At 41.5% G+C, this 17,986-nt stretch overlaps 1 protein-coding gene across 2 annotated transcripts in view; it reads left to right on the top strand.

Annotated features, from left to right (window-relative positions):
- RALGPS2 (Ral GEF with PH domain and SH3 binding motif 2) overlaps positions 1-17,986 on the top strand; it is a 103,688-nt gene that overhangs the window by 64,558 nt on the left and 21,144 nt on the right. For both annotated transcript variants that reach the window (XM_083446346.1, XM_083446345.1), the window contains exons 9-14: positions 1,706-1,843; positions 3,054-3,144; positions 4,058-4,125; positions 6,261-6,396; positions 7,635-7,786; positions 11,992-12,046. In XM_083446346.1, coding sequence (XP_083302472.1) covers positions 1,706-1,843; positions 3,054-3,144; positions 4,058-4,125; positions 6,261-6,396; positions 7,635-7,786; positions 11,992-12,046 — 640 coding nt within the window. The remainder of the gene's footprint in view (positions 1-1,705; positions 1,844-3,053; positions 3,145-4,057; positions 4,126-6,260; positions 6,397-7,634; positions 7,787-11,991; positions 12,047-17,986) is intronic.

Raw genomic sequence — 17,986 nt, 5'->3', positions numbered from 1 at the left:
TTTTGGTTCTTTCCCTTTCTCATTTTTTCAATCAGCTCATTAGATTTCTGCATCACTTTGTGATGTTTTTAAAGTATTCACAAAATTTCTCAAGCATATAGTGCACAGCTATCCTAATATGCACATTTTTGTTTGCAGTTTTGCCTAATATACATAGTTTTATAGACATTTTTTCTAATATGCATTTTTTTTGTTATTTTCACTAAAATTTGCATTTTATTTACATTCCCCTAATATACACATCAAGGGACGTGGGTGGCGCTGTGGGTTAAACCACAGAGCCTAGGATTTGCTGATCAGAAGGTCGTGGTTCGAATCCCCGCGACGGGGTGAGCTCCCGTTGCTCAGTCCCTGTTCCTGCCAACCTAGCAGTTCGAAAGCATGTCAAAGTGCAAGTAGATAAATAGGTACCGCTCCGGAGGGAAGGTAAACGGCGTTTCCGTGCGCTGCTTTGGTTTGCCAGAAGCGGCTTAGTCATGCTGGCCACATGACCCGGAAAAACTCTGCGGACAAACGCCAGCTCCCTCAGCCTGTAAAGCGAGATGAGCGCCGCAACCCCAGAGTCAGTCACAATTGGACCTAATGGTCAGGGGTCCCCTTTACCTTTAATATACACATCGCATTTTTGTTTGTTTGAGAACTTCATTGTAAAATTCAAATTCAAGTGCAAATTAGGTAGCTTTGCTTTAAAATGCAAACCAAACCACATGATCAACCATCAAACCCAATCCTTTGCTACTTGATAATCAGGGAAGGAGTTTTGCTACTTGATAATCAGCTCATTCTCTGAAATTCAGAATATTACTGACATCCCTTGTAGGTTGGGGTCAAGTATGTGACATTCTTTCCTCCCTCTCTGGCATCACTTTTTTTGCTGAGACAAACTTAATAACATTATCTAATCCATTGAATTAACTCTGTGCTACAGTAGGGATGTTTTTGCCAAATTGTCCTTCGAAAACGTCTTAAACAGGATTTTTAAAGTCCGTGTACAATTGCTCATGGCAATTTCAGAATATTATAAAATATTTCAGAATGTTATTTTAGACTAAGATATAAAGTATTTTACTCAGTTCTGTGACTTCTTGACCATGTGCTATTATTTGTAAGAACTCAACTTCCTCTAAATATGACAACTTTAATTTTTACGCCATGACTACATAACAAGACCTAAAAACGTAACTGTGGTTTATCTAGAAAGTTATAAAAAAAAACCTGGATGTAGCAAATACTATTGATTTAAAAATAAGGTTGAAGGGAAAAGAAATGCCCATTAACCAAATATTTTTAACCTGTTGATTTGTAAACATGCCTTTAAATATGTGAAACTTATAGCCTAGTAACAGCATTCAGTTTTCAGATATGGCAAAGCTACATCTTCCTCATATCTTCAGTGCCTTGTCACTTGTTCTCCAGCTTAAAGCACAACGGAAAGGATATGCTTCTGATTATGGATTCTGTCCAACACTGGGCACACAGAGTTGTGTTTACACAATGGACTTTCCCTCTCTTTTCCTTGCACACCCTTAAAATCTGCTCTGGAGGGTCCTCCAGCACAAATGGTGGAGAAGAGGAATGTTCTGTTGTGCAACGGAAAATCGGCTGTGCCTCTGAAACAGCAGCATTGGAAACAATGCTAAATGTTTTGGATTTTGTTGACCAAGACAAAAAAATCTTTTTTTCTTTGTGATCTTATGTTGTCCAGGTATTTATCTCTCAGATTTGACATACATTGACTCGGCATACCCATCGACAGGGAGTATTTTGGAAAATGAGCAGAGATCAAACTTAATGAATAACATACTCAGAATAATTTCAGACTTACAGCAGTCATGTGAATATGGTAAGTTGCTTTGCATTCATACTGCAGCATTGTAATTAATCATTGAATAAGGTTCTCTGAATATAAAATCCATTAATTCTAATCACCTATGTTCTGGGGTCAGCTACCCATCAAATGCAAGAGTTCCCTCCTAATGGAGCACAACACTCACAAGGCAAGTTTTACCCAACTCTGGGGACATTTGGAGTGGCAGAGCAAACACCTCTGGTTAATTACAGCAGAGAGAGGAATAGTCTTTTTTTCCCTTTCCCGTGGCAGTTCTACGGTGGTGCAAGAGAAGGACCCAGATCAGGACCCTCACCTGTCCAATGGATCCTTGACTGACCTCGCTCCACCTCACCCTCACAATGTCCCATTTCAAAGCCTTGCACTTGTTTACTGCTGGCAGCACAGTACCTCCAAAATACCCTGAGCCTTCTGTGGGTGGAGCAGGGGCTTCCATGGTAGTGGAGGAAAGTAGAGGCAGGTGAAAGGACACCTAGAGCACGGATCAGGTGTTAGGCATGCTTCCTTAGTAATAGTAGTTTATCAAGTATATTATTATATACTGTATTTTTCGCTCTATAAGACGCACCAGACCATAAGATGCACCTAGTTTTTGGAGGAGGAAAACAAGAAAAAAATATTCTGAATCTCAGAAGCCAGAACAACAAGAGGGATCGCTGCGCAGCGAAATCAGCGATCCCTCTTGCTGGGATAGTTGCGCAGCCTGCATTCGCTCCATAAGACGCACTCACATTTCCCCTTACTTTTTAGGAGGGAAAAAGTGAGTCTTATAGAGCAAAAAATACGGTAATTAAGTGATGTTTGAAAATGTTTATGCAGACCTTTGGGACAGAATGTTTGAATTCCACCCTTTGTTTTGCTGCAGTAGACTAATCTGGCTACCCCTCTAGAAGTTAGTACCACAACAGAATAACATCCATTGTCCATTATAGTGTGTTCTTCCATACATTTGTGTGGTTAATCTACAGTTCCCTGCTTTGGTTTGCATTTGTTTTATCTTTTTGAAGGATGGCATAACGTATTTTGTTGCCCAGAAATTAATGGGGTGTGAGAAGCATGAGGTGTTAATTGCGTATTTTAAGGAATTAATAAAATGTAGTGAATCTATGGGATTGGATAAGCAATTAAAAAAAAAATACATATGCAAAAGTCAGCTCTTGATAAAGGATGCCAAAATGCTGATTACAGTTTGCTTGCTGTCTAGATATTCCTGTGTTGCCTCATGTTCAAAAATACTTGAATTCTGTTCAGTATATAGAAGAACTTCAGAAGTTTGTGGAAGATGACAATTATAAGTAAGTATAAAATCGAGTAAATTAGAATATAACAATTGTTTTTGCTTTTAAAGCTAGGTAATATTTCATAAAGGTAAAGGACCCCTGACAGTTAAGTCCAGTCGCAGACGACTCTGGGGTTGCGGCGCTCATCTCGCTTTACAGGCTGAGGGAGCTGGCGTTTGTCCGCAGACAGTTTTTCTGGGTCATGTGGCCAGCATGACCAAGCCGCTTTTGGTATTTCATAAAGAACAAGAAATGAAGGCAAGAGCAATCCCTTAGTTTCATGACCATTTGGAATTTTTGGGAGCTCCTTGAATTGTAGTCTGCCTTGCATCTCCCTTGATTGTAATTTAAAGATAAGCCATAGGTAGCAACCAAAGTCTTCAAATAATTATCCATGGGAAAATGACTTGTTAGTCCTGACTAACTTACATGTTTCAATTGTTTAATAAAAGTATTTCTAACCCATTTTCCCTCTAAATAGACCCCAGGGTGGTGAATAGTACAGTGGTGCCCCGCAAGACGAATGCCTCGCAAGACGGAAAACCCGCTAGACAAAAGGGTTTTCCGTTTTCAGAGGTGCTTCGCAAAACGAATTTCTCTATGGGCTTGCTTCGCAAGACAAAAATGTCTTGCGATTCTTGAGGGGTTTTTTCGCTCCCCACCCCCTTTTTCTAAGGCACTAAGCTGCTAATAGACTTTTAGCAGCTAATCCGCTAATCCCTTAAGCCTTTAATAGCCGCTAATAGCACTAATCCGCTAATAGGGTTGCTTCGCAAGCGAAAAAACCGCTAGACGAAGAGACTCGCGGAACGGATTAATTTCGTCTTGCAAGGCACCACTGTATATGAATACATGAAAAGCATTGTCTACCGGTTCCCACCTATATTGTGTTATAAGCAAAACTTTTTGTGGTTGTTTCTAAATGCAGGCTTTCATTAAAGATAGAACCCGGAACAAGTACCCCACGTTCTGCTGCATCTCGTGAAGATTTAGTAGGTAAATGTTTACCAGACAACAAAAAAAGTTTAAATATTTTTTAACATTTCTTTGTTTCTAAACTTGTCTGTTGAAGGTGTAAAAACAGAGAGTCAGTATCAAAGATGTCCTGAAGAATATACACTGGCCCAGTGCTTTTAAAGTCTTTCAACTATTATACAGTGGTAGCTGGTTTCAGCTGTTCAGTGATAACTTAAACACTGGAGGTACTTCTTGTTTCTTAATAAGAATAAAACTTAAAATTGAAACTTACCTGGGATAGCTCAGTTGGTAGAGCATGAGACTCTTAATCTCAGGGTTGTGGGTTTGAGCCCCATGTTGGGTAAAACATTCCTACATTGCAGGGAGTTGGAGTAGATGACCATCGTGGTCCCTTCCAGCTCTATAATACTATGGTAAAAGGAAAAGGGACCCCTGACCGTTAGGTCCAGTCGCGGACGACTCTGGGGTTGCGGCGCTCATCTCGCTTTACTGGCCAAGAGAGCTGGCGTACAGCTTCCGGGTCATGTGGCCAGCATGACTAAGCTGCTTCTGGCGAACCAGAGCAGCACACAGAAACGCTGTTTACCTTCCCGCCAGAGTGGTACCTATTTATCTACTTGCACTTGACGTGCTTTCGAACTGCTAGGTTGGCAGGAGCAGGGACCGAGCAACAACGAGCTCACCTCATCACAGGGATTTGAACCGCCGACCTTCCGATCAGCAAGCCCAAGGCTCTGTGGTTTAGACCACAGCGCCACCCGCGTATACTATGAACTGTGATTAAAAACTACATACTAACCAAACACTAAAAACATGTTTTCAACATTTAACAAATGCCAACAAATTACTTGAACGCTGCTATATTAAAGGTGACATCAGTGGCTGCTTTACATTTGTGTTTATTTTGAGAAGGATGTTCTTGTGGACGTCCATTATTTGGTAAAAAGTGATGAGCATTCTAAGGAGCTCTTGCTGTGTCCTTTTTAAAAAATGGAGTTGAGGTAGTCAGGAAACAGATTTAGGGATAGAGAGCTGCTGTGTCTAGAGCTTAGGAGAGAATTTTTCTAGGAATTCATTTCCAACTTTTTACAAATCCCTCCATCTGAATATTCTTTCTCTAGAAGTGAGTCAGTAATAACATAAAATATCTATACCTAATAGTGTGTGCATTTTCTGTGTCTGGAGAATAAGGCATTTAGTACATTTCAGGAGACATTTTCCATATTTGGAGAATCTTCAGATTGCAGGAATATCTCCCAATATTACTATTAAGGATGTCCACATACCATACAGACAAATGACATTGGCCAATTACTGAAATATTTATTACATCTCCATAGTATAGCATGACATACTTGCATCAGCTGAAAGAATGTGTTAAGCATGCCAATTTTCACATGCGTTAGTTCTCTAGTTTTCACAAACCTATTTCCTTGTCTGACTTCAGTTTGAGGATGCTAGTTACCAAAGGCTTACTATGTTCATGCCAGGGCCAAAAGTCTGTTTTGATATTTCAACAAGATTTAGTGTGTTTTTAAAATAAATAAATGAATGCCAGTAGGAGAACACTTCAGTCTCCCAGGACATTGAGTACAGGGTCTCAAAGCAGCTGTCTTATTACAAAAGAATCTCAGAAACAGACTTGAAAGAGAAGTGGCTGAATTACAACTAATCACTAAACTGAAAACCATGGAGAGACCTGATCTTAATAGAGATATTGGATTCTTGTCTCATTACATATGCTAAAGCTATTTTTGGTCATCTGTAGAACTGTAGTTTCCTGTAGGACTATTTGCAGTCGTTAACAGTCATCCACAGGTTTACTATGCCCATTAAATCAATCACCCATCTCCTACCGCCCTCCTGAGAAAAACCCCACCCCACCCTCCCACCTATATATAAGGGTCTGGTGCCTTCTGTTTCAGTGTATCTGAAGAAGTGTGCATGCACACAAAAGCTCATACCAAGAACAAACTTGGTTGGTCTCTAAGGTGCTACTGGACATTTTTAAAATATATTTAAATAAATACTTGTTATATAAGAATCCATTCATGTATTTTTAAAATTATCAACTCTAGTTTGAAATTGGGGAGTCATAAGTGTGATAAGTATTTGTCGTGTTCACCTAAAATTTGCTCTCTTTTTTTTTCCAGGTCCTGAAGTGGGAGTTTCTCCGCAAAGTATTCGAAAAAATACTACAGCTGAAGGAGCATTGCTACCACCGACTCCTCCATCCCCAAGGAATCTGATGCCACACGGGCATAGAAAATGTCACAGTTTAGGATACAAGTTAGCATTTGATTTGATATTCAGCTTAGATGCTGTGTGTTGTTGACATAATCCCCATATGTTAGCCCTTTTATCCCATGATCCCCAGTCTTATTACTTAAAGAATAATTTGTCTTGGTACCTTTTTGTCGTTTTGTTTTAGCATCTAGCGGCCTGCTTTGCATGTATCATTAAAGCCATGGTGTAAAATAAGCCAGGACACCATGAATGAGCAGTTTGCAGTTGAATTTTTTTTCACAGGCCGGTTTTAGGTTCATTAAGGTGGAGCTAGCTCGCCACCAGCCACATATGGAAGGCTACCAGGGATTTATAAAGTCTCCCGCTTTTGCAACCTGTGTGGGCCTGCAGATGCCTGGTGTCCTATCCGATTCTTGGCAGCCACACTACATAACTGGTGGCTGTGCTTGGCCAGTTGGACCACAGTTTGTGCAGTCTTCTCTGTAGGAATCCTGCTGCCATTTGAAATATCCCTTTGTGCCTCCTGAGCTGATCTAATGCAAATTAGCACTTATTTATTAATCACCTCAAAAACTCACGAAGACACCATTAGAAAGTTCAAAACACAGGGAGGGTTGCTTTACATTTACTTTTGAAACTGCTACCAAATTTTCTAGTGTTAATGGCAAAATCTACACATAGCACCATGAATTGTGAATGGTGCATGTACCAGGGAGCCAATCCTTTATTGCTGGTGTTGTTGCAGGGAAAAGGCAGTCATTTCAAAAAGAAGGTGTGGTAAATCACTGTGTGGTTATTTTGCCACTTAAACATTCATACTTTTTGTGCCCGTGTTCAAAATGCGTGAATCCTCTCTGCAATAGATCCCTGTCGTACACACTTGGTGTACTTTTTTGTTTATATGCTTGCCATGCTGTGCGGTGAAGTGGTTAAGAGTGGTAGACTTGTAATCTGGTGAACCGGGTTCGATTCCCTGCTCCTCCACATGCAGCTGCTGGGTGACCTTGGGCTAGTCACACTTCTCTGAAGTCTCTCAGCCCCACTCACCTCACAGAGTGTTTGTTGTGGGGGAGGAAGGGAAAGGAGATTGTTGGCTGCTTTGAGACTCCTTAGGGTAGTGATAAAGCGGGATATCAAATCCAAACACCTCCTCTTCTTCTTCTTATCATGGAGAAAATATAAACTTGAGTACTAGAAAATGTATTACCTTGATACGTAAAACGTATTATGTCCTAAAGTAGTTGTGTGTTTTGTTTTTATCTCCTTCATTCTTTTTATAGTTTTATTCATAAAACAAACACAGCAGAGTTCAAAAGCGCAACATTCCCCAATGCAGGACCAAGGCACCTGTTAGATGACAGTGTCATGGAACCACATGCCCCATCCAGGGGACAGGCAGAGAGCTCCACTCTTTCTAGTGGAATTTCAATAGGTAAGATGTTAAGCCTACTGAGCAGTGAAAGGTATTTCTAGGCTTGTATCCAGAAGTATTAGAGGGATCATTTTTTATGGTCCTGGAACAGTTCCACATAAGGCTTTTTTTTACCCTAAGGATAAACTCTGAAAAAACGTCAATATAAAATGTTAATAATGTGTTTCTTACTAATAAATTTTATAATCTGGAGCCTGAGTTCATGGCTCTCCGCAAACCCCCATCAACTGACTCGCCAATATCTGGTCTAGTGACCAACTCCCTCCTGCCCAAAGATGGAAATACCCAAGTGAAAGTCCTTCTGAGAGATTTCTGAATTTTGCTTTGCTCACAAGGCAGCAGCTCTGGCCATGCATGCATCCTGTTTGGTCCTGGTCTTCTCTAGACTGTCCCTCTTATGGGTAGATGGCATGCTTGATGACCCTTGATGAGTACACCCCCAATTTTACTTTGCAGCCAATTGTTACCTGTCCCATATGTGGTGTTACATATGATGTCAGTTGTGGAGCCAAGGGTCATGGTTTGGGAAAAACTGTGGGTCCAATTCACACCCCTGTTGGGCTTGATCTTGCATATGAGTCAGAGGTCCCCATGCTTGCTGTCACAGGCTTTGCAAATTTGCGTCTCTTCAGTTCTGTCAATGTAATTAATAACAGCTGGCTTTATAATAGTCGTAACATTGCTGTGTGTGTCAGTTGATCTATTCTCAGCGCCAAATTCAGTACGAAGCATTGATACTGCTGCTGGCGCTGTGGTTTAAACCACTGAGCCTCTTGGGCTTGCCAGTTGGAACTTCGGTGATTCGAATCCCCGTGATGGGGTGAGCTCCCATTGCTCTGTCCCAGCTCCTGCCAACCTAGCAATTCGAAAGCATCCCAGTGTAAGTAGATAAATAGGTACCGCTGCAGTGGGAAGGTAAACAGCGTTTCCGTGCGCTCTGGCACTCGTCGCGGTCCTTCGTGCACCAGTAGCGGTTTAGTCATGCTGGCTACATGACCCAGAAAACACTGGACAAACGCCGGCTCCCTCGGCCTGAAAGCAAGATGAGCGTCGCAACCCCATAGTCGCTTTTGACTGGACTTAACTGTCCAGGAGTCCCTTACCTTTTACCTCTGTACTGATAAGTTTGACAGGGTCTGTGGTGTTCCATGCTGTTCTCAGGGTTCCATTAGTATCAGGAAAGACCCTGGACATAAGGCTCCAACCAAAGAAAATAAGATCTAAATGGTTGCCTTCGTCCTTCCTTGCTGAACTGAAGAAGAGTATAGAATAAGAGACTTAAAACTTTCTCGTCTTCTGAATGCCTCCCTACCCAGGCAGTACCTGCTGTTCTGCCAAGGACCTTCCCTCTTCTGGTTTTAGAGAATATGTGGCAGCTGTTTCAGAATTCTGCTCCAGGTTGCTAATGACACTCTGCTAGTTACTATTTTTTATGTTTCCAAAGGAAAATACAACTGGGGGCTTATTCACATGTCCTCTCATCCTGCTGCTTCCCCCCAGGAAAAGCTGCTCTTTAGCGCTCAATTGGAGCAAATGGTAATTTGGGTTTTCCCTGAGAAAGGAGGAGGGCAAGGGTAAAACCACTTGGAACTGTGCCTAGAAAACGCAGGTCAAGCAGAAGACCACTCGGACTCAGGCTTTCTAGGCACGGAGCAAACAGAAGTGTGGGCAAGCCCTTGCTTATCTGTTTCAGAAGAAGTCCTCTGTGTAATATCTCTTTGAGGAAAGCACAGTTGTAACCTAAGTAGGCCTTCTTTTAATTTTAACTTTGCAATTCAGGCTCCACTACAGTGTAGCTCATTTTGGCGTCATGAACATATCACAGAAATATGTTATGTTTAATTGCTTTGGATATAATTATTTCATCATTTTTTCTATTATCAGAAATCATACATTGTTTGGCACTAAATAAATGTGGTACTTGTAAACATTCATAAACAATATGTATGTTGCCTTAAATTAATTGGGGGTTTATCATTTATCATAACCATTTCACCCTTTGTTCACATCCTGCCTGTCATCGCATCGCATTTCTGTTTCTGTTGTAACCTTGCCCAGACCAATTGATGGCCAAACCACAATCTGCACTCATATGTACTCTACTGGTCACAATGTTTTTAGAAAAATAATCTGATTTTTTTGTTCTCTCTAACTTGAAGATTTTAGAAGCGTCATGAGTAAGAATCTGCATGTATCACCATTTTTACCCCTTTGTAACAAAGACTTCATTTATAGTTTTTGAATGCACAAATTGCTGAGATGTGTTAGAAATTGCATGAAAAATGCAGGTTCTGTCTGGGCTGGAAGATACTTACGACTTGTTTTGAGTGCAAGCTGAATTCAGACAGATTTAGGGGAAACACTTCAATCCACAATTGTAGTGCTATAATGATTTGCCTCTCTCATTGCTCAGAATTATATTCAGTTCCTAAACTGGCTTCATTTCCATCCCCATATTCAGCATGGCTCCATTGTCTTAATCTTTAAAGCCTTCAGTGACCATTTATTTCTCTGCCTTCGTATCCCCATATGCTAAACAGGGGCCTCCTGCTCTTTTCAATGTCCATACTTTCTCCCTTCCTGCTTTTAAGTCTAGGGTTTATGGGAGCAATTCAACCTTGTGTGGTTGGAAACATTCCATCAGTGCAAGCTTATCTGCTTGTCCCAGTGGAACAATCTTCCTTTTCCTTTCTCCATGCACTGTTCTTGGGGTCCGCCCAACCCCAATTTGGAAGGAGGAGGGGAGAGGGAAGCCCTTTTGCGTGGACTTCCACTAGTGCAACCAGTGAGTTGAATCTAGCCCTGTGTGTATCACCACCTTTTCCTTCAAATTCCCCATCTTTTTAGGAAAGCCTTAACCCCTTGTCCCCACCCATTAAACTTAGCTTTTAGCACTCTTGCCGCCACTTCATACTGTTTTCCTGTGTTGCCTCACCCGTTCATTTAACGACAAGATTGCAAATGCGTCAGCCACATCTCAGCATAGGGACTTACCCTTTGGTTACTCCATGAAGTTCAATGCACATTAATAATAAAGTTCATTTCTGTTTTGGCCTTCAAGTTACATGTTCATACATTTATTTTCTACCCTTAAAATATATCTTTTTCTTGGGTGGGCATACACAGCTTCAGAATAAAATTTACCTCCCTCTGAATTCAGAGACACCTGTCTCTTCAGTGAGTGTGTTTAGAATTGTGGCCTTTTGTTTGAAAAGAAGAACCTATATCTCTTTGGCTTTGATGGTCACATAGTAATGTTGCTTTGCTATCTTTTCTTTTCTTTTCTTTTCTTTTTTTTGCCACTGTGCAGGGCAAACATGAGTTGTTGCATACATTTTTGGAGTAGTTTATGTGCCATAATTCACTGGGATCCAAAAAGACTTCAAAGCCCTTAGTGGGGTTCTGAGTGGTGAAAGTGCAAGATACACATTTATTAAAACACACACACACGTTTTCCTTTCTGTGCAATAGAAATTTGGCTTGGTTTAAATATATTAAAATTCTGTAATTGAACTTTTGTGATATTCACTTGGCATTGGAACCACAGGGCATGTATTTTCAACATGCATGTACCAGAAAGTAAGCCATTTAATTCTTTTTACTACTATCTCCTCCCCCCTTTGTACAAGAATTAAAAGAATCCAAATTTTTCCTCTTTTTTTTCAAATATAATTTTATTGATTTTCAAATTTTAACAATTGTATAATACTATAACATAACAACCATTATATCATTTGCTTTGCCGAGCATCCATTTTTTTTCCTCTGGGAAAGGGCAAGAAGCTTTAGCTATATGTGATGTTTGCCCCCCCCCCCCCGCTGATTTTCAAATAAAATACTGGGTAGGTTTTATTTTAATAAAACATAATCAGAATTAATCCAGCAAGGGACACACACTTTATTTTGCCTTTAGTGCTTCAATTTCTAACAAGATTGACAGCAGCATTTTGTAAAAATGAACTATATCAGAAGAGCAGCAGCAAGAATACACAACTGTACTTCTTTTCCCAGGTGCTATGAACCTGCATCTTCCATTTCCTCTTATAAAAGCTGCTTTATACTATATATCTTTATCTTCTAACACACAGATTGGCTCAAATAATAATATTTTTTAATAGCACTTTATTATGGACGATTCCGTTATGATTGGCAAATAAATCATAGAATGAGAGGATTATTTAGTTTAAACTGTTATTCTGATTTTAGGTAGCAGTGATGGTTCTGAGCTGAGTGAAGAGACTTCATGGCCAGCATTTGAAAGGTAAGAGAAGCCACTATATCTCTGTTTTGTTCAAATGCTTCACAGATCACAGTTCTCCTTCGTTTCTATGTAGAAGAATATGTGCAAAATATGCATGGAATGTGTGCTCATCCCTAAATAGTTGTTTTTTAGTCAGGGAGCTCTTTTGAGGTTCTAAGCTTTTCTTAGGTGAAATAGAACAGAATAGCATGTGAAGCAATCCTAACTATATCACACGACAATATATTTCAGTGGTATGGTGTCACTGGACTTTGGCTTCAAGAGAATTCTGTCTAATATCTGTGCCTGGTCAGGCTAGCTGCCACTCCCAGTTGGAAAACTGTTAACATCTATTGTGTTATGGTTCAGTGCTGGAACACAGCAAGGCTGGAGGCAAGGCAAGCTAGTTGAAGACTACTGGACCACAGACAGCTCCAAGTGAGCAACCTATCTTTTATGTCTCTGTCTGCAGACAGCCACCTCCAAGTTCCTCCCCTTTGAGAAAACCTTAAAAGGCCAGCCCTCTGGCATGAAAGTGGGCATTCCTCCTTTGTTCCATAGCCTTCTTTTTATGCTGCAAGGTATCTGGTTCTTCTGGCTCAGGGAAGGGTGTCAGTTGAGATCCTGACTCTGGCCCTAATGGCTCTGGTGGTCTGGGAGGTTCCTCTATGAGTTCTTGGCCAATACCTCAGATGCAGTGCTCTCCTATCTTATGCAGTCAGCTCTAAACACTCACCCAGACCCAGATCCCCATCTGGTGCCCCTGCAGCCTCCAATTCTGTGCCTAAGTCACTGCTGGATCATGCCAAAAACAACATCCAGAACTGAGGAGAGACATCTCCCAATTCCTTCATAGCCTGAAGCCTAGAGTCGTCCCCTAGAGCGCTAGCAGCCCTGCAGTGCTTCCTGGAATGGCAAATGGGCTTTCAAGCCCAATATCACATGTTGAGTGTTGTCTGCCCCTTGGATGGACATTGTCCTCTTCAAAAGAACCTTCTATAACTCTTCACATTTTATTGCATAGCTTCAACTTGACTTAGACTTGGGAGTTCAGAGAGGGTGGTACAAGCATGGTCAGGAAGCTAGTAAGTTGGAAAATACAAGGTTGAACTGGAGGCTTTCATTCTATCTATGTGCCACTGTGACAGCTCTTACTAGTCTTGGCGGTACTGCGGTACTGCTATTGTGGATGTCCGGAAGGTGGTAGTGCTATTCACAAGGAGCCAGTCAATAACTTCTGGCCCCAAAAAACTGTGGCCTGTGCAGTTTGTTGCTTAGGGGCAGACTGAGCTGTTCATAGGCTGCTTTTCTCCTCTGAACCACATGACTGCATTCAGGCCACCAACCTTGATAGTTAATATTTCTGCATGGTGACTTACAGGCAACAGTTGATTTATGAGATCCCAGCTAAATATCAGGAAGAACATTCTGTCAGTAAGAGCTATTTGACAGTGGAACAGACTCCCACAAGAGGTGGTGATGTCTCCGTCCTTGGAGGTTTTTAAGCAGAGGTTGGATGACCATCTGTTATGTATGGTCTAGTTGAGATTTGGACTAGATGACCCAATTCTATGATCCTATAAGATCACTATGCTTTGTGCCCTTCACATTTCTCATATTGGAATAAACTCCCTATTGCATGAGAAACATTTTTGCCCAAGTAATACCCTATGTATCTATCTGTTGCCTGGCCATTCTTGCAGCTAAGGGACTTTCTGACCAGTTCTGAAAGTTGCACTGAAGAATTGGCCTGTATTAAGTCCTTTATTATCAAAAGCAGCTTCCAAGTTGGAAGTGCTTCAAAGATATCTGCAAGTCTTGTCAATATGATTTATCCAAAATGTTATGTTCTATTTGCACAATTCTACCTTGCCTGTGAAAATGATACAGTATTTATAAGTATATCATGGTGTTGCAGTCCCACCAAGTGACATTTTAGACAGGAGCAATTGATAGCTCACTCTGTCGCGGGTGGCGCTGTGGTCTAAACCTAGGGCTTGCTGTCGGCAGTTCAAATCCCTGCGATGGGGTGAGCTCCCGTTGTTTGGTCCCAGCTCCTGCCAACCTAGCAGTTCGAAAGCACGTCAAAGTGCAAGTAGATAAATAGGTACCACTCTGGCGGGAAGGTAAACGGCGTTTCCATGTGCTGCTTTGGTTTGCCAGAAGCGGCTTAGTCATGCTGGCCACGTGACCCGGAAAGCTGTCTGTGGACAAACGCCGGTTCCCTCGGCCAATAGACTAGATGAGCACCGCAACCCCAGAATTGTCCGCGACTGGACCTAACGGTCAGGGGTCCCTATACCTTTACCTTTACCAAGGTGAAAAGAGGTCATTTCCTCTTTTTTGACACTAACCTGTGATTGATGCTTAGTGTGACACACTTAGGACAGCATGGCTTTTCCCCTGAAGCCACTGAGAGTCTGACAAAACAAAAATAGGTTTGAGGAATGGACTTCTTATATCACTGGTCATCAACATCTCTTCTGAGAGCTAGGAGCCATTGAGAACACCTGCTGTATGAGACCTATCAGACCCATGGGAAAGTGCACATGGAACTAATGAAACACATGAAACACTTGGATAATTTTTTGTTGAAAAGCAATACAAAATTTTCAAAATATTTAAAAAATATTTGGAATTGAATAATTGAAATTAAAAATATTTGAAACCCAGCACGTAACAGTTATTATTTGTGAAATTGCAGTGTGACTAAGGCGCATTGCTTTATTTTAGTGACATTCCCTTGCACTCAATATTTCCAAAATGTGCAAAAGTGTGAAGTTTGCCTTGTGCTCTGCCACACCCAGGTATATATAAAGCGGGTACCTTGCCAGAGGCACAAGCCCAAGAGCAGAGCCTGTAAAATACTACAGATCTTTGTTGTTGTTTAGTCCTTTAGTCGTGTCCGACTCTTCGTGACCCCCTGGACCAGAGCACGCCAGGCACTCCTGTCTTCCACTGCCTCCCACAGTTTGGTCAAACTCATGCTGGTAGCTTTGAGAACACTGTCCCACCATCTCGTCCTCTGCCGTCCCCTTCTCCTTGTGCCCTCCATCTTTCCCAACATCAGGGTCTTTTCCAGGGAGTCTTCTCTTCTCATGAGGTGGCCAAAGTATTGGAGTATTGGTATTGGTATACAGATCTAGCAAGAACTAAAGAACCACACAATAGTAGCTCTTTGCTTAAAGAGTGAGACTATGTGTGGTTCTTTGCTTTGTGGAGGAGATTGGAAGTACAGTGTATCTGTGTCAAAACTATTATTGTCGTCGTCCCCCCCATCCCCGTCGTCCCAGTTTTAATTAAAATAAATAAATAATTTTTTGAATGCTTTGAGAGTAACCAACAGGCAGGCCATATCATGGTGTGGTTGTGAAAGCATACGTGCATTTTTATTTAATTTCACTAAATTTTATTTTGCTAATTAGTAATTTTTATGTTTCTTCCTTTTCCACTACAATGGACATCTGGGACAAATAACCCAGATGTTTTGATAATGAAACTATTACAGAAAAAACTATTACAGAAAAGCAAAGTAGATCAGACCATCATTCTGAGTTAAAAGCGTGTCCTTTTGAATATGCTTGTTGCATATTTGGATCATATTATGCTGCTGTGGGAATGTCTAAATGAAGAGGTGTTCCAGTTGTGCTAGCTAAGGTATTAAATATTACTCAGAATAGACCCATTTATTTTCAGTGTTCCAAGATTGGAAGAGTCCTTGAAGGTAGATTTATTTTTGTCAGGGGGATAAACAATTCACTCTGGCTTCTGAAATGTGTGAAACAGTGTATGTATATATATATATATATGCAGGTTTTGGTGTCCTCGGGTGTCTTCCCGTGTAAAAGTTGGGGTGTCTAGGCGACGTTTCGACGAGGTCTCACTCGTCATCTTCAGGCTGGTGCTTTCGGCTTCTTGTTACTGGAACAGAGCAGGATCTCAGTGTTTGAGTTCCTATAAATACTGTTGAGGAGGTGTGGTGTATAGCCTCCAATGTTCTGGGCAGAGAGGAGGTTCCCAGGCTAGTGTGCCTTTTCTTCTTTTGTTCCTTAATTACTTGAGGGATATCTTGAGTGATTTCTTGAGTGATTTCCTGAATCCCACTTAGGTGGGTCATTAGGTGTGGATTAGTTGCTAAAGCCTTCGTGTCTTGAACTCTTGAACTTTGTGAAGAGTTTTTCTGAGAAGATGGCTGTACTGCACTTGGTTGTGCTCTGGCTTGGCTTCGTGTATAGGGGCGAGCTGTGGTTTTGTGGCCTGTGCCAGCCAGATCTGTGTAGGGATTGCAGGGGGGTGCAGCATCCGGAGGTGCCACCCTGGTTTGGCTACTGGATGGTGTCTGTAATTTATCTGTGGAGAGGGTCTGGGTTTGGGTCTGGTGTGGTTGATTGGTGATGGCGTTCTGTGTGCCTCTGGATCTGGTGTCAGATTTTGTGGGGAGGGCTAATTTCCAGATGTCTGGCAAGCGGGATGTGTCGTCACGCTTGTTCATGTTGTGAGGGTGTTTCTCTATCTCGATGGCTTCCATGATTATTCTCTTGTGGTGATGTTCCATGTTAAAGAGCAATTTGGAATCTGCAAAATTAATTTCGTGTCCTGTTTCTTTCATGTGTTGGAAAAGAGAGGAAGTTTTTTCTTCTTTTTTGACGGCATTCTTGTGTTCTGCGATCCGTGCATTTATTCGTCTGTTTGTTTGTCCAATGTACGTGGCTGGGCAGACTTTGCAGGGTATTTCATAGACCCCTTGGTTTTCCAACTGAATTTTATCCTTGGGGTTTCTGAGGATATTGGCTATTTTTTGGTTGGTGCAAAAGGCTGTTTTGATATTGTGTTTATGGAGGATTTTGCTAATTTTATCTGTAGTGCCCTTGATATAAGGAAGGAGGGCTATGCCATTGTTTTCTTCTGTGTCTTGGTTTTTGGGGGGTGTTTCTTTTTGGATTAGCACCTATGGGATCACCCCTCTCACCGGTCATCGCTAACCTGTACATGGAACACTTTGAAACCAATGCTTTAGACAAGTCAGAACACAAACCCAAACTTTGGCTCAGATATGTTGACGACACCTTTGTAATTTGGCCACACGGGAAGGAAAAACTGGATAGCTTCCTCACACATCTCAACAGCCTACACCCCAAAATACAATTCACTATGGAAATAGAAGCCAACAACCAACTTCCCTTCCTTGACGTCCTAATCTACAAAAAACCTGATGGCTCCCTAGGACACACTGTCTACCGGAAAAAAACACACACCAACCGCTACTTACATGCACAATCACACCACCACCCTGCACAAATAAACTCCGTAGCCAAGACTCTCATCTCCAGAACCAAACGCCTGGCTGACGAAGACCACTTGACAACTGAGTTACAGAATCTCTCAAATGTGTTAATTGCCAATGGATACCAGCAAAACAGGGTTACGAAGCTAATCCAAAAAGAAACACCCCCCAAAAACCAAGACACAGAAGAAAACAATGGCATAGCCCTCCTTCCTTATATCAAGGGCACTACAGATAAAATTAGCAAAATCCTCCATAAACACAATATCAAAACAGCCTTTTGCACCAACCAAAAAATAGCCAATATCCTCAGAAACCCCAAGGATAAAATTCAGTTGGAAAACCAAGGGGTCTATGAAATACCCTGCAAAGTCTGCCCAGCCACGTACATTGGACAAACAAACAGACGAATAAATGCACGGATCGCAGAACACAAGAATGCCGTCAAAAAAGAAGAAAAAACTTCCTCTCTTTTCCAACACATGAAAGAAACAGGACACGAAATTAATTTTGCAGATTCCAAATTGCTCTTTAACATGGAACATCACCACAAGAGAATAATCATGGAAGCCATCGAGATAGAGAAACACCCTCACAACATGAACAAGCGTGACGACACATCCCGCTTGCCAGACATCTGGAAATTAGCCCTCCCCACAAAATCTGACACCAGATCC

This window comes from Podarcis tiliguerta (genome assembly GCF_965153285.1).
Source record: "Podarcis tiliguerta genome assembly, chromosome: 6".
NCBI lineage: Eukaryota > Metazoa > Chordata > Lepidosauria > Squamata > Lacertidae > Podarcis > Podarcis tiliguerta.
Note: the sequence above shows the minus strand (reverse complement) of the source record. Positions and strands in the feature narration are given on the sequence as shown.